The following is a 13768-nucleotide window of genomic DNA, read 5'->3' as shown; positions in this document are numbered from 1 at the left end:
TGTACCATATCAATCCACCTATATCTTGGTCTTCCTCTGGGTCGTTTTCCTGCCAACCTGGCAGAGAACACTTGTTTTGCTAATCTTTCCTCTCCCATTCTATTTAAATGACCATTCCACCTGAGATTAGCTCTGCTAACGCATTCCTGGATGCTGACAATGTCAAGTTCTTTCCTAATAACCTCATTTTTAATATGATATTGCCATTGATGCCATCTGTTCATGCCTCGAATCTTTCTCAGGACTCTCATATCTGCGGTCTCTAGTCTTTGGTCAAGTGTTTTACTTCTGACCCAGCTCTCAGATCCATAAGTTAAAACTGGTTTGAACACTATCTTTTATACAGCTAATTTTGTGTTCCGACTAATTTCTCTCTTACTCCATATGAATTTATTCAATTGACTTCCCACTATACCAGCTTTGCTGATTCTGTTGTCTATTTCTATATTTAATTTACCATCTTCAGTAAAAATCGTACCTAAGTAGCTGAAATGTTTTACTTGTTCCACAGGTTCTCCATTCACAACACAGTCGACATTTTCAATGATTCTGCCTATTTTCATCGTCTTTGTCTTTTTATTGCTGACCTTCATACCATATCTATTACAACAGCTATTCAATTTAGTCAGAGAATCTTGCAGACTTGTAGCAGATTTATTTAGAAGTATAACATCATCCGCATAAAGCAAAGAGCTGACACTAACATCTCCAATTCTGATATCATGTTTAATACCACTTTCCTTCATAATGTGATCCATATAGATAATGAATAACAGATGGGATAATGTACATCCTTGTCTCACACCAGATTTAACATTAAACCATCTTAATGTACTTCCTTCAATTCTAACTGCTGACTTACAACTCAAATAAAGACTAAGTATTGCTTGATATAATGCCCCATTGACACCATATAACAGCAGCGTATTGAATAGCTTCTCTCTTGGCACCTTGTCATATGCCTTTTCCAAATCGACAAAACTTAAATACAGATCTTTGTTATATTCCCAGACTTTCTCGACTATTTGTCGTAAAGTGAAGATCTGATCCTGAAGGCCTCTATTTGGCCTGAATCCAGCTTATTCTTCACCCAGCTTTTCTTCCACAATTCTTCTCAACCGTTTCTCAAGTATACTTGCATAAATCTTGCCAGGAACACTCAGTAGGGAAATACTTCTGTAATTCTCACATTCAGTTTAATTTCCCTTTTTATATATGGGTACCATGAGAGCTCTACTCCAATCATCGGGAATTCGTCCCTCTGTCCAGGCTTTCTGAACTATGCAGTGCAGCCACTGTAAGACTTTTATACCACCAAACTTCAGCATTTCTGGTCGAATATCATCTACTCCTGCTGCCTTTCCACATTTCAAGCCGTTGATGACTTTTTCTACTTCAAGTATGGATATGTATTCCTGACTGCATGCCTGGTCAGTGTTTTTTATCACTGTGCTGTCATCACTGCTTGTTTCATTTAGCAGTTTTTCAAAGTAATTACTCCATACTTCAAGGATATCTTTTTCTCCTGTTTTCATGTCACCTTTATCATCTCTAACTCCTTTTACAGCACTCTTTCCTCCATTCCTAAGCTTCTTCAACAACCTCCAGAATATTTTGCCACCTTCTTGATATTTATTTTCTATATTCTTGCCAAAATCCTCCCATGACTTTTGTTTAGCTAGTTTTACACACTGTTTAGCTTTCTTACATTTGTCTCTGTATTCTGTAAGAGTAAAAGCTGACTTATTTGCCAGGAACTTTTGATATGCTTTCTTCTTTTCCTTCACTGCCTCTTTAACTTCCTGTGTCCACCAGGGAGTTCTGATTTTTTTATCCTTGCACACAACCACACCACATGCCTCTCTGGCAGAATCAATCAATGTTTTCTTCAGAGTTTGCCACTGAATCTCCAAGGCTTGATTCCTGTTCTCAAACTCTTTCATTTTCTTTTCAATAATTTTTGTGTATTTTAGTCTACAGTTCACATCTGAGAGCTGCTCAACTTTTATTCGCTTTAAAACTTTCTTACATGTTATTCTTTTCAATATGAAATTCAATTTTATCCTGCTCAAGACTAAATAGTGATCACTTCCAATTTCAAATCCTCTGTACACTCTGGTGTCCTGCACCAGGGAGAAAACATCACTATCAACAATAACATAGTCAATGAGACTTTTCTTATTCCTAGCCTCTTCTCTCCATGTGAATTTGTGCACATTTTTATGTTGGAACATGGTGTTAGTAATAACCAGTCCATGTCCTGAGCAGAAATCCAACAGATATTTGCCATTATTATTAGCTTTTCTCTTTTCACCAAATTTTCCCAAAATATTTTTGTATGTCTCACAATCATTTCCTACTCTGCTATTCAGATCCCCAACAAGGACCAACTTTTCCTTTTTCATTGTGTCAGTTGCTTTCTCTAAAGCCTCAAAAAATTCCTCCACTTCTACCTTAGTAGAACCTTCTGTGGGACCATAGGCACAAATAAGTCTCATTGTCCAGTTCCCCATTCTCATATTTGTCCACATTACTCTACTTGAGACTGACTGCCATTCAAGAAGATTAGCCTCGTATTTTGTGTTGAATACTATGGCTACTCCTTCTTTTCCTTGATTGTCATTGCCTGAATATAACATTTTGTATTTATTGCTCAGAAAGATCTCACCAGTTTTGGTCTTTTTTGTTTCCGTCACCCCTATTATGTCGATCTGGTACTTATCTAATTCCTCAGCTAGCTCCATTTCTTTGCCATTCAGGCTTCTTACATTGATAGTATCAATCTTTAACTCTGGTGATGTTGAGTTGGGGTTTGTGTTCAGATTTGTTCCAATAGCTGACTTTTCGCTGTTCGCCCTGGTTCCCTGGCAAAAACAACGGGGGCCTTGTTTAACCGGGCGACACCCCAGCCGGCATGAAATTTTGTCATGTTGTACCATCATTTTTTATTTTGGTTTAACCAATAAGAATACAATTTGGTTGGCTAAATCCCAAATTGCCAGCCCATCCTCGTTCGTTCAGTATCAAAGTAGATACCCAACAGGGTGCACCACGAGAAGGTGAGGATTGGACATTAGGTCAGAAGCCCTGGTCGGTTCTCCACATTCCTTTAAAGGCTATGTGGAGGTCTCCTCTCAGTTATACAGCTTTGACCCTTAAGCACCCCAATTTTAAGTTTAATTATTTAAATCAGGAGGAGTCGGCAACATATCACCCACGAGCGTCATGGAGCCTGCAGTATTGCGCCCTTCATATGAAAAAGGTTGCCGACCACTGATCTAGTACATTTCCAATAAGCAGTGCAATAAAAAAAATAATAATAATAAATCCCACTGCACTGCAACGGATTTTTCCAAAACATAACTGCACAGGAACACACAGACACAATCTGCATGTGTGTGTGTGCATGCACACATGCTGAATAAACAACTAAACAATATTAATAACAAAAATATAAATGTTCATATTATTGCACTCAACTTCCTCTACTTATCTGCATTTCAAGTTTTATATTATCGTACTTATAAAATGATAAAAAAAACATGCTATTATTCAGTGATGAGCTAAAAGTTTAAGGTTACTTCACCTTCAAGACTTCTATCTCCAAATGCATTTTCAGGAAAAATTGCCCTTAAGTAAGTGATGTTAGATATTGCTACAGCAACAAGCTTCTTTACAAAAAGATTTGACTGAACTTCAGTAACTTGCTCATTTGGAAACACGGCAGACCACTAACGGTATAAATAGATAAAAAATGTATTATAACAATATAAATGAGGCACAAAATTATAGAATCATTAATACATTTTCTGTAATTTTTATTCTCTAAATTCCATTCTAAAATAGAAAACATTAGAATGCTTTCTATTTCTTAAATACAGTAATCCAATTCAGTATTATGAAAACTAGTATAACTTCTTCTTCTTCTTCTTCTGCAGCTTCTCCCACTTAAGTGGGGTCACTGTTTGTTATGAGTCTCCTCCACACCTTCCTGTCTTGGGCTGTCACCACATCCAAGTTCTTCATCTTCAAGTCCTCTTCTACCAGCTCCCTCCATCTCTTCTTTGGCCGCCCACGCTTCCGCCTTCCTTGCACATCCATCTGCATGACCCTTCTTCCCACATATTCATCTTCCCTCCTCATCACATGACCAAACCATCTCAACCTTGCCTCCTGTATTTTCGCTCCTAAGTTCGTAACTTTCACTGTTCCCCTGACATAGTCATTTCTCAGATGATCCTTTCTGGTCACACCGCACATCCACCTAAGCATTCTCATCTCTGCTACTTCCATCCTGCTGATGTTATTTTTCCTCAGGGCCACAGTTTCTATAGCATATGTCATAGCTGGCCTCACTACTGTCCTATAAATTTTGCCTTTCAGATTGATCGGCACCCTCTTATCACATAACACTCCAGCCATCTCCCTCCAGTTCCTCCAACCTGCTTGTATCCTGCATCCCACTTCCTTCTCACCTCCTCCATCTTCTTCCACTGTCGAACCTAAGTATCTAAAGTCTCTCACCTTCCTGATGACATTTCCTTCCAGCTCCAGGTCTGTCTCCTGGCCACCACCCATGCGCAACACATATACTCTGTCTTACTTCTGCTCAGTCTCATACCTCTCTCTTCCAGTACTTTTCTCCATCTTTCCAGTTTAGTTTCAGCTTCTTCTCTTGTATCTACACACAGCAAGATGTCATCTGCATACAACATTGTCCAAGGTGCATCAAAACTAGTATAACATACCACTCTAAAGCAGAGTTACCATTCGGGACATTGGTATTTCAGGACATTAAAATAAATGAAAGAATGTGCCATGAATGGTTACTAGAAATATATCATGGCTGCTGATTGATCATACATCTCTTCTCTTTTTAACAAGTACAGTTTTTAATTTTTTTTTTTCCCCCTAACGATACTGGAATTCAAAATTAAAAGGAAAAAAATGCATCCTTTGAATATTAAACACTGAAGCAAAAGACTGATATAAAATATTTGCTATTTTTTAGGCTTCTGATAATAAAACCTTACAATTTCATAATATCTTACAGATACTTGGATGTTGCTTATCATTTATGTTGATTCGTGTTAAGTGGAATAAAACATACATCTAAAGTTAATAATTAACTAAATTAATTTAGATAAATTGATTACTAAGCAAATATTTCCTTGGTCACCAAGGCATCTTCATGGATACAAAAGAGCAAGTGCATGCAGGCACATTAGTAGTACAGCAAACATGACTGATTATAAAAGGCAGGCCTTACTATAGTCTTAACTGCCTTCTATCAGTGCAGTGATGGACACTTGCTGAAGATCTCATGATGGTCTCCAAGATTTTTGGGAATGTGATGCAGCCAAATTTGTTTAAATTTGGGGAATGTTGTAGTGCTGTGGTCGATTCCAGAAATAGCCTCTCTGATTTAAATCAGTCCAATCTGGACTGACTGTAGGATAGATGGATATATTTTCTGTTCTTCTAGACAGATACTGGTAGTTCTGTTTTTTGTGACACTTGCAGAAGCAAAGGGATATTGTAGATCTCAGGAAGGCCCAGATGGTGGAGAGAAGAATTGTTAGGTAAGTAGATAAGTATAGCTAATTTTCAGGAAGGGCATGAAGAATGTCTCTATGTTATACTTTTTAAGAATGCATGCAATTTTTTCAGAGGTACACCAGATGTAGGAAAAATGGCAATCGTTTTTTGGGTTCTGGATTGGGGGAAGGGGGAAGCAAAGCTCTGTTGATTTTGGTAAGGGGAAAGCCATTTGCTAAAAACGTGTCTCAAAGGTGAATGAGACTGATTTCAGTTGAGAAGCAAACGTAGTCCGAGCAGATGGTTTTAACTCTGTTTGCTAAGGTTTTGATAACACCATGCTACTGTGGAATTTGCCACAGTACAATATTTTCCAAACTTAAGACCATCATTTTGAGACCCTGAGCAAGTGTCAGTCACTGCATTCATATAGCAATATATGAATGCAGATCAAAGTATACTACTGTGTATCCATTTCCTTTGTCTACTGCACCTGTCACTTAATTGTAATAAGTAAGCAGATTACTAAAAGATGAACTTCCTTTAGCAAATCTGTGCTCTCCAAAGAGAATATCACTGTTGTCAACCAAATTCTGGATCCTGGTTCTCACTTACCTTTACAACACTTTAACCACAGCAAAATCTAATAACTTAAAGCTTGAGTTCTACCACCTCCCTTATGAAATGGAGATGATAATAATTGACCAAATGTAAGACTCATATTAAACAAATATGCTAAGACAGATGTCAATTCCCTGGCACATTCCCTCAAAACATGTGGTGATATATCATCAAGTCCACCAGCTTTATTAACACGTTTGCTCAATTCCCCGTATAGTTCTTATTCACTCGCAATCAGTTCCTCCTCCTCCACTTCCATTGCTCCCAAACTCTGCATGATATCACATTCATAAACATGAAACACCTTTATAAACTGCTCATTTAATATCTCAACTACATCCTCTCCAACAGTTATCCTTTTACCATTTTCTTCAACCAATATCATCCTTCCATTATCATTCTTTTTTCTGCTCTTTACATATCAAAAGAACTCTCCCTTGGGTTTATTATTATTATTTTTTTACTTCATTAGCTAACCGTTGCTCAAACTGCATGTTTGCTACCCTTACCAACCAAGTCAACCTCCCTGGCTGTTCCATGTACTCCTCATGGTACTGATTATTACCACTCATCTTATATTTCCTCCATAATACTTTCTTCCTCTGTATTGCATGCTTAATCTCTTCATTTATGCATTTCATGCCTATCTTATTTATCCTTCTCACCTTTGGAAATACATTTAAACATTGCTTCTACTAGATAATTTTTAAATATTACCCAAGCAGCATTCATCTCCTTTTCACCCAACTCCTGCAAGCAGTCTCCTGAGCTTTTCATAACCACCAGCCTTGCAGTTTCATATATATCCTCACAAAAGCCTCATGTTTGGCAACCACCCAGGTAATTACTTCATGGTCATTCTCATCAAGTAGAGGGAGATTTGTCATGTCATTTATAATGACATCCACTGATGAGATAATCAGATCCAAGATCCGCACATACCCTCTGTTACATACTGCCTGAGGTAGTGGTCCCTCATAAACTCAAGAAATTTGGTTGCTATCTCATCATCCCAATCTATATTGCCATCATCTCCTGCTCCCTATTTTACTGTCAGTCACACATGCTTTTATTCAATCAGCCACACTCATCATCTTACCGCCACTTGCACTTTGTTTTTCACCATGATTCTCGTACACTTTCATGTCATCAGTTAAATTCTTTTCTCTGTCATATAGTTTTACATGTTTTCTTTAACATTCACACAGTCTTCCTTAACATTCAATTCATTTACAACACTATGTTCTCTACTCTGATTCTAACAAGCCTTGTAGTCCATCAGCATATCACACTTCCTACATACCTACATTTTCTCCCCTCACTTATTCAACCTCTCCAAATTAACATCACCAATGTCTCTTCACACATACATAATACACTCATGGCACTGTACCATTCTTGAAAAATCCATGCCATTCACTTTATTTGTCTTTTGCTCCAGCTTATACAATGATCTACCTTTAATCCCCATTTTATTCCAAATATTAAACAAGAAACAAAGAATTAAAAATAACACTGTCTAAAATATTCAATCAAACACCACATTCCAAGACAATAAATACAAAATTAACTTATCTTGCTGCAGCCTATATGATGACTGATGCCTTGCTGGCAAGATAAAATATTACCTTTGTAATCTAATTAGCTAAATAAATTTAGATATTTAATTATAAGCTTTAAACATCTTTTTTTATTCAACTAAACATCAACATAAGCCAAAATAACATTTTAAAAACACTGACCTGTATTTATATAAAAGTTACATACTTTGTTATTTTTAGTTTCAAGTGAAGTTTATTCAGTTGGTTCAGATGAAAGCATTCAATGCCATGCTCATTTATATCCTTTATTATTATTATTATTATTCAGGCCTCCGTGGAGTCAAAAGACTCATCGTGAGAGGTCCTTTCTAAGAAACATGTCTATCAAGACTCATCGAGGGAGGTCCCTCCTAGGAAACACAAAATCTATCATACACTCCTTAAATGAATTGACCGTTCTCACTCTCACCACTCTATCAGGCAATGCATTCCATGGTTCAACCACCCCTCCATGCAAAGAAACCACTCCTCACCCTCTTTCTCACAGTTTCCTTTCGTAACTTCCAGGGATGGCCCCTTGTCATGACTCCTTCCTGCTGTTCAACCAAGCGAAAGAACTCCCCAGTGTCAACCCTGTAACCAAATCTCAACAGTTTAAAAGTCTCAATCATATCACCTCTCTTTCTTCTATCAACCAAACTCCGCAGTCCACACTCCCTCAGCCAATTCCCATAAATGAATGTGGGCGTCAGTTTAATGCAGCAAAATATAAGGTCTTGAGGTTTGGGATGCATCGATGGGACGCTGCATACTCTATAGGAGGAGTTAAACTGGAGGAAGTAGTGGAGACAAGAGATCTGGGGTTCATGATTGATAGAAACCTGAAATTTAGGAGACATATGCAAAGGTAGTGAAGGTAACACAGAGGATTGCTGCAATAATGAGAAGGACACTGACCTGCAGAGATAAAAGGGTTATCATTCCGTTGTATAAGACTCTGATCAGACCACACTTAGACTATTGTTCTCAGATCTGGTCCCCACGATTTGAAGGGGATAAATTAACTGTGGAAAGGGTACAAAGGCGGATAACAAAGATGGTGTCAGGATTGTACAATGTTAAACTGACTGTTAAACCATTAAACTGACACCCACATTCATTTGCCCATCTATCTAGCTTATTCAAATCCTCTTGCAGGGCTACTACATCTGCACTATTACTGATCACCCTTCCCAGCTTCACATCATCTGCCAACAACTGAATATCCCCTTGCAATCCATGAACAATGCCACTGATATAAAGATTAAACAATACAGGTCTCAGTACTGAGCTATGTGGAACCCCACTTGTAACCTTCTGCTTCTTTGATATTGCTCCACCATACACTCTCTGATACCTATCGGACAGCCAATCCAATCCAGTTGACCAATCTGACATCCAGAACCATGTGCTGCAACTTGAATATCAGCTTATCATGTGGCACCCTGTCAAATGCCTTTGCTAAGTCTAGGAAAATGGCAGTATATACCTTTCCCTCATCTAATGCTCTTGTAACTTTATTATAAAAGGCAAGCATATTGCTAAAACAAGAGCACCCCTTCACAAATCCATGTTGACTCTCACAGATAACATTACCCTCATCTGTCCAATGCTGTACACGGTCCCTCACTACTTTCTCCAAGATCTTACTAACTACCGATGACAATCAAACTGGCCTACTCCTCCAGGATGAAATACACCAATAAAGTGTTCATTGAACAATTCCACTATGTCCTCTGCATCGTCACTCTATTCCCATTTATATCCCACAATGTCATTCTTCCACAATCGTTTCTCCTCCTACTGGCCTCATAGCTAAAAAAATTCCCTAGGATTTTCTGCGGATCTAACGGCCAATCTTTTCTCCTATTCCAGTTTCGCCTTCCTTACCATACTAGTCACTCTCCTGGCCTGTGTCTTATATTCTTCATGCATCGTCTCTTCACCTGTCTCCTTATATCTCTTCCACAGCCTCTTTTTCGCATGCAATTCCTGTTTAATATTGTTTGTCATCCACTTTAATCCAAATTGTGTCCTCTTCTTCACTCGTGGTATACAACTTATCATTGCTGCTAAAAAATATTCTTTCACAATTTCGCACGCACTAATGATATCCTGGCCTTCCAATTCCTCCCTCCATGAAACTTCCCAAAGTTGACGTCTAAGACTATTATAATCACCTGGTTTATAATTCCACATACATTCCCGTCTCTTTGATACTCCTGCATGTCTATTCATTTCCCAAGTCAAAACCATATGGTCACTCTCTCCAACTGGTGGGAAAGATGTCATCTCAGTTATTATCAACTCTTCTGATGCTATAACCAAATCCAAAACTCTTGAACCTCTTGTTCCCTCTGTTACATGTTGCCTAAGACATCTGTCCCTCAAGAATTCTAGAAATTCCATTCCCTTATTGCTACATGTATCTTCCTCTCTCCAATTTATACTGCTGTAGTTAAAATCTCCCATAACAATCGTTCTTCTTGCACTTGCCATGCTCAATTGTCTCAACATCTCCTGGTCCCCACCCTCTGTGATCCTTGGTCTGTAGCAACACCCCACTAAATATCCTGTCTTGCACACCTCCACCTCACACCATATGCTTTCAAAATCATTAGTGTCATAGCCTTCTAAAGCCTCCACTCTTAGAGGACATAGGTCATCCCTTATCATAAGCAGTATTCCATGACCACGCTTTCCCTTCCTATCCTGCTGAAAAATGCTGTGCCCAGCAACTTCTATTCCTGTAATTATATCCTCTTCTGTCAACCATGTCTCGGTGTTCCCAATAATCTTTGGCTAGGCTGATGCTATCAGTGCCACCTATTCCTCTCTCTTATTGCGAATACTCCTGGCATTAGTATAAAGCATAAAAATACCATTGTTTCTATACCCAGCATTATCCCCTCTAGACTCCACTGGGCTCAGTGTTACCTGTCGTTCCCCCTTCTCCCAAGTACCCATTCCCACAAGAGGCCACCCCTGCTACCATCCACACTGGGACACATTGACTCGTTCAGAACAGCGATCTCTCCAGATGCCTATGTCCTTCCTCATTCAAATGCAAGCGGTCTCTCACATAGAATTCCTCTCTGTTCTCACACGCACTCAAAGCATCCACATATTTCAATCCTCTCTTCTGACACATTCTTGCTATTATGCCATTAAATATCACAGCTCTTCTGCTCAGCTCGTCACTATCATACCTAGGCAACACACACACTATCATTCCTCTCCGTATCTTCTTTCATACATCCTCAAGCAATTGTCTCTCGCTGCCCTGCTTACATTACCACTCAAATCATTTGTTCCTACCATCACAATCATCTCATCCACACTTTCACCTCTTTTAATTGCCACAGCCACAATTTCTATCGTTCCTCCTGGTAAACACTCCTCACGCATCCTATCTTGAACACCACGGATCACTGCGTCCCCATATATTACACTTCTTACCACCCTATTCCTCGATTGCTCACATGCATCCCTTACTCTCTCTCTCCTGTAACACTTTCTCTGTGTTCCCCTACTTACCTGCCTTCTTGACATCACTCTATCCCTAGTCCCTGTGCACCCTTGTATTCCTCTCATTCCCTCTCTCCTGCTGTTTCCATTCTTCAGCCTTCGAATAACCAACCTCAAGTTAACTAGTCTGTGAATAAGTTAGCATGCCATTTGACTTCTGGAAAGTATTATGTAAACCATACATTAAGTTAACTATATCCTCAGTTAAATTACTTCTTTTTTTTTGTTTTTTACAACCTGTTGTTTACCTACAACAGGTTGTAAACCTATAGTACATTAGTACCATGGGTGATTTAAGGTGGTTTTATTAATATTTTATTTTTAAATATTTTATATAATCTGGAAACCCTACTATAAGAGACTAAATACAGAACTTTTTTAAGCTGCTTCAAGACTCCAACTAAGTGGACAGGGATGGGCTCATACCAACCAATTTAATTTATCTTCTACCTAAAAGTATTCACAAACATCTATGCCCACTGCAGAATTTGAACTGGACTTGCAGCAATGACAAGCTGCCAGTCGTAGACACATTAGTTCTAACATATCTTTAGAACAGTTTGTTATATCTTTGTCTTTTTATAGAAAGTCAAACTACACACATGCAGCAAGAGAGAGAGATACTTACATAAACCTTCATGCCATCATCCAGCCCAACAACATAACATCATTAAAGCATACTGAGACAGAGTTATTTATTTCGATGACAGTTATTTCTGCAGAACTCTAATCTATGCTACAATTTTTTTTTTAGCTACTGTAGCTACTACTATTCCTGTAAAATAGATAAAATACTGAATGCCCATTATTTCCTCCCTTTACAGACAAGATCACAGCAAAACTATTCTCTTTGTCTATACCTAGGATATATCTGAAAACACAGCCAAAGTACTAAATAAATATAATCTTCACACTATTTTTAAACCGTCCATCAAACTAGCAAACATCATCCATTTTCCTAAAGATAAACTCCATCCTTTAACACATCCAGGAGTGCATAAAGTGCCTTGTGCCTAGACTGGAATTTTGTCTACTATGAACAAACAAGAACAGTTAACATCCACCTTGAAAATTATTGAAATACATATGCTATTATCATTATAGCAAGTTTGGAACAAGTTAGCAAGTTTAAGTGGATATTGAATCCAGCATTATTTCAAAGCTGAATAGAGACACTACAAGAGTTTCATGCCGAATGTAGAAACTATAAACGTTTCGGCAGATTAAAAGCGTAAGCAAAGTGAAGCCTTTTGGCTCTCTATTTCATTAGTCCTTATAATGCTTTGGATGATATTTGAACCCATGTCTTTCAACCAAAAGCATTGCCGATATCCTTTAAAGGACACTCAGTCATACATTTGGGATGGAAAACTGAACTACAGAGAAAACTACAGTATAACACAAAATGTATCACAAGATCTAAGCAACTAGGATTGGAGTGAACCAGCAATAATGCACTCTCCCAAATCTTAAAAAGTAAGGCTGCATTAATTTACAAAAAAAATTGTGAGATGATCATTTTAAGACCATCTTCAACCCAGCAGCTGAAGTACTTTAAATTCAGACCTATAGGGTCCAGTAATAAGATAGTTCTTGAGTCTGTTACAGTTCTGAACTGTTTCCACAGTTACTCAATTGTTAGAGCCTTCTGTTCTATGACAAGTGATTTCTGTGCTCTGAGGATGCTGCTTTGAAATCACGAAATAGCAGTAGCTTAATAATTATGTTTATTTTATTATTGTGGTAGTATGAGTTAATACCATTAAATTATCAAAATGAACTCCGAAAGTCCAGATGAAATTAAAGTCCCCACCTATTAATCCCACACTGCAACAACAGAAACAACTCAGACAGCTATTTAACTGAATCACACCCTGCTATGGCGTATTCTATTAATCCCCCAACCGGCCACAACGTCTATAGACGTTGTTAGATACTGAATGGAGAACTTCTTGAGAAGTTATTCATTCAGGATCTAACATGTAAGCTTCACAAAAAGAAATTTGCATAATACCTGCTTACCAGCGGAAGGTGAGAAACACCTAAGTTGTTGTATATGAAAGTATGTATCAGTATGAGTAATATATTGGAATTTATTTATTGTAAAACGGAAAGCTAAAAATCAAGAATAATGTTAATTTTTCCTTCTAGTCTAATATTAGCATTTCATGTAAAGGAATAATGGCTTAATTTATGTATTATCAAACTATCATAAAATCATAAGTTGCTAGGTAAGAAATGACTAATAGGATCAACCGTCACGTCTAAGCTGCAAGTACCTGTCATAACGCCGAAGGCTGTAGCTTACGGGGAAGGCTGACATAAGCACTTTTCCTCGAAAACAACACCTAATAGCAAGGGGATCAACCTAAGGGCGATGTAAGCGAAAATTGTGTGAAAAACAATACAGAAAAGGGCGCTGAGAAAAAGTATTTAAGGTAATACGCGCCAAGGCACTTTTTTCATGTTTTCTTCAGGGATTTTGGACATCAAGGACTCTT

The 13768-nt window shown here is 38.1% G+C and overlaps 1 protein-coding gene across 1 annotated transcript in view; it reads right to left on the bottom strand.

Moving 5' to 3' along the window:
• Positions 1–13768, bottom strand: part of LOC150092731 (uncharacterized) — a 303164-nt gene that overhangs the window by 271559 nt on the left and 17837 nt on the right. The window contains exon 3 of the mRNA XM_090414579.1: positions 3587–3731. Within this exon, the coding sequence (XP_090270705.1) occupies positions 3587–3731 (145 nt within the window). The remainder of the gene's footprint in view (positions 1–3586; positions 3732–13768) is intronic.

This window comes from Typopeltis vanoorti, chromosome 25 (assembly GCF_054136105.1).
Source record: "Typopeltis vanoorti isolate ZY-2024b chromosome 25, IOZ_Tvanoo_1.0, whole genome shotgun sequence".
In the NCBI taxonomy this organism is placed as follows: domain Eukaryota; kingdom Metazoa; phylum Arthropoda; class Arachnida; order Uropygi; family Thelyphonidae; genus Typopeltis; species Typopeltis vanoorti.
Note: the sequence above shows the minus strand (reverse complement) of the source record. Positions and strands in the feature narration are given on the sequence as shown.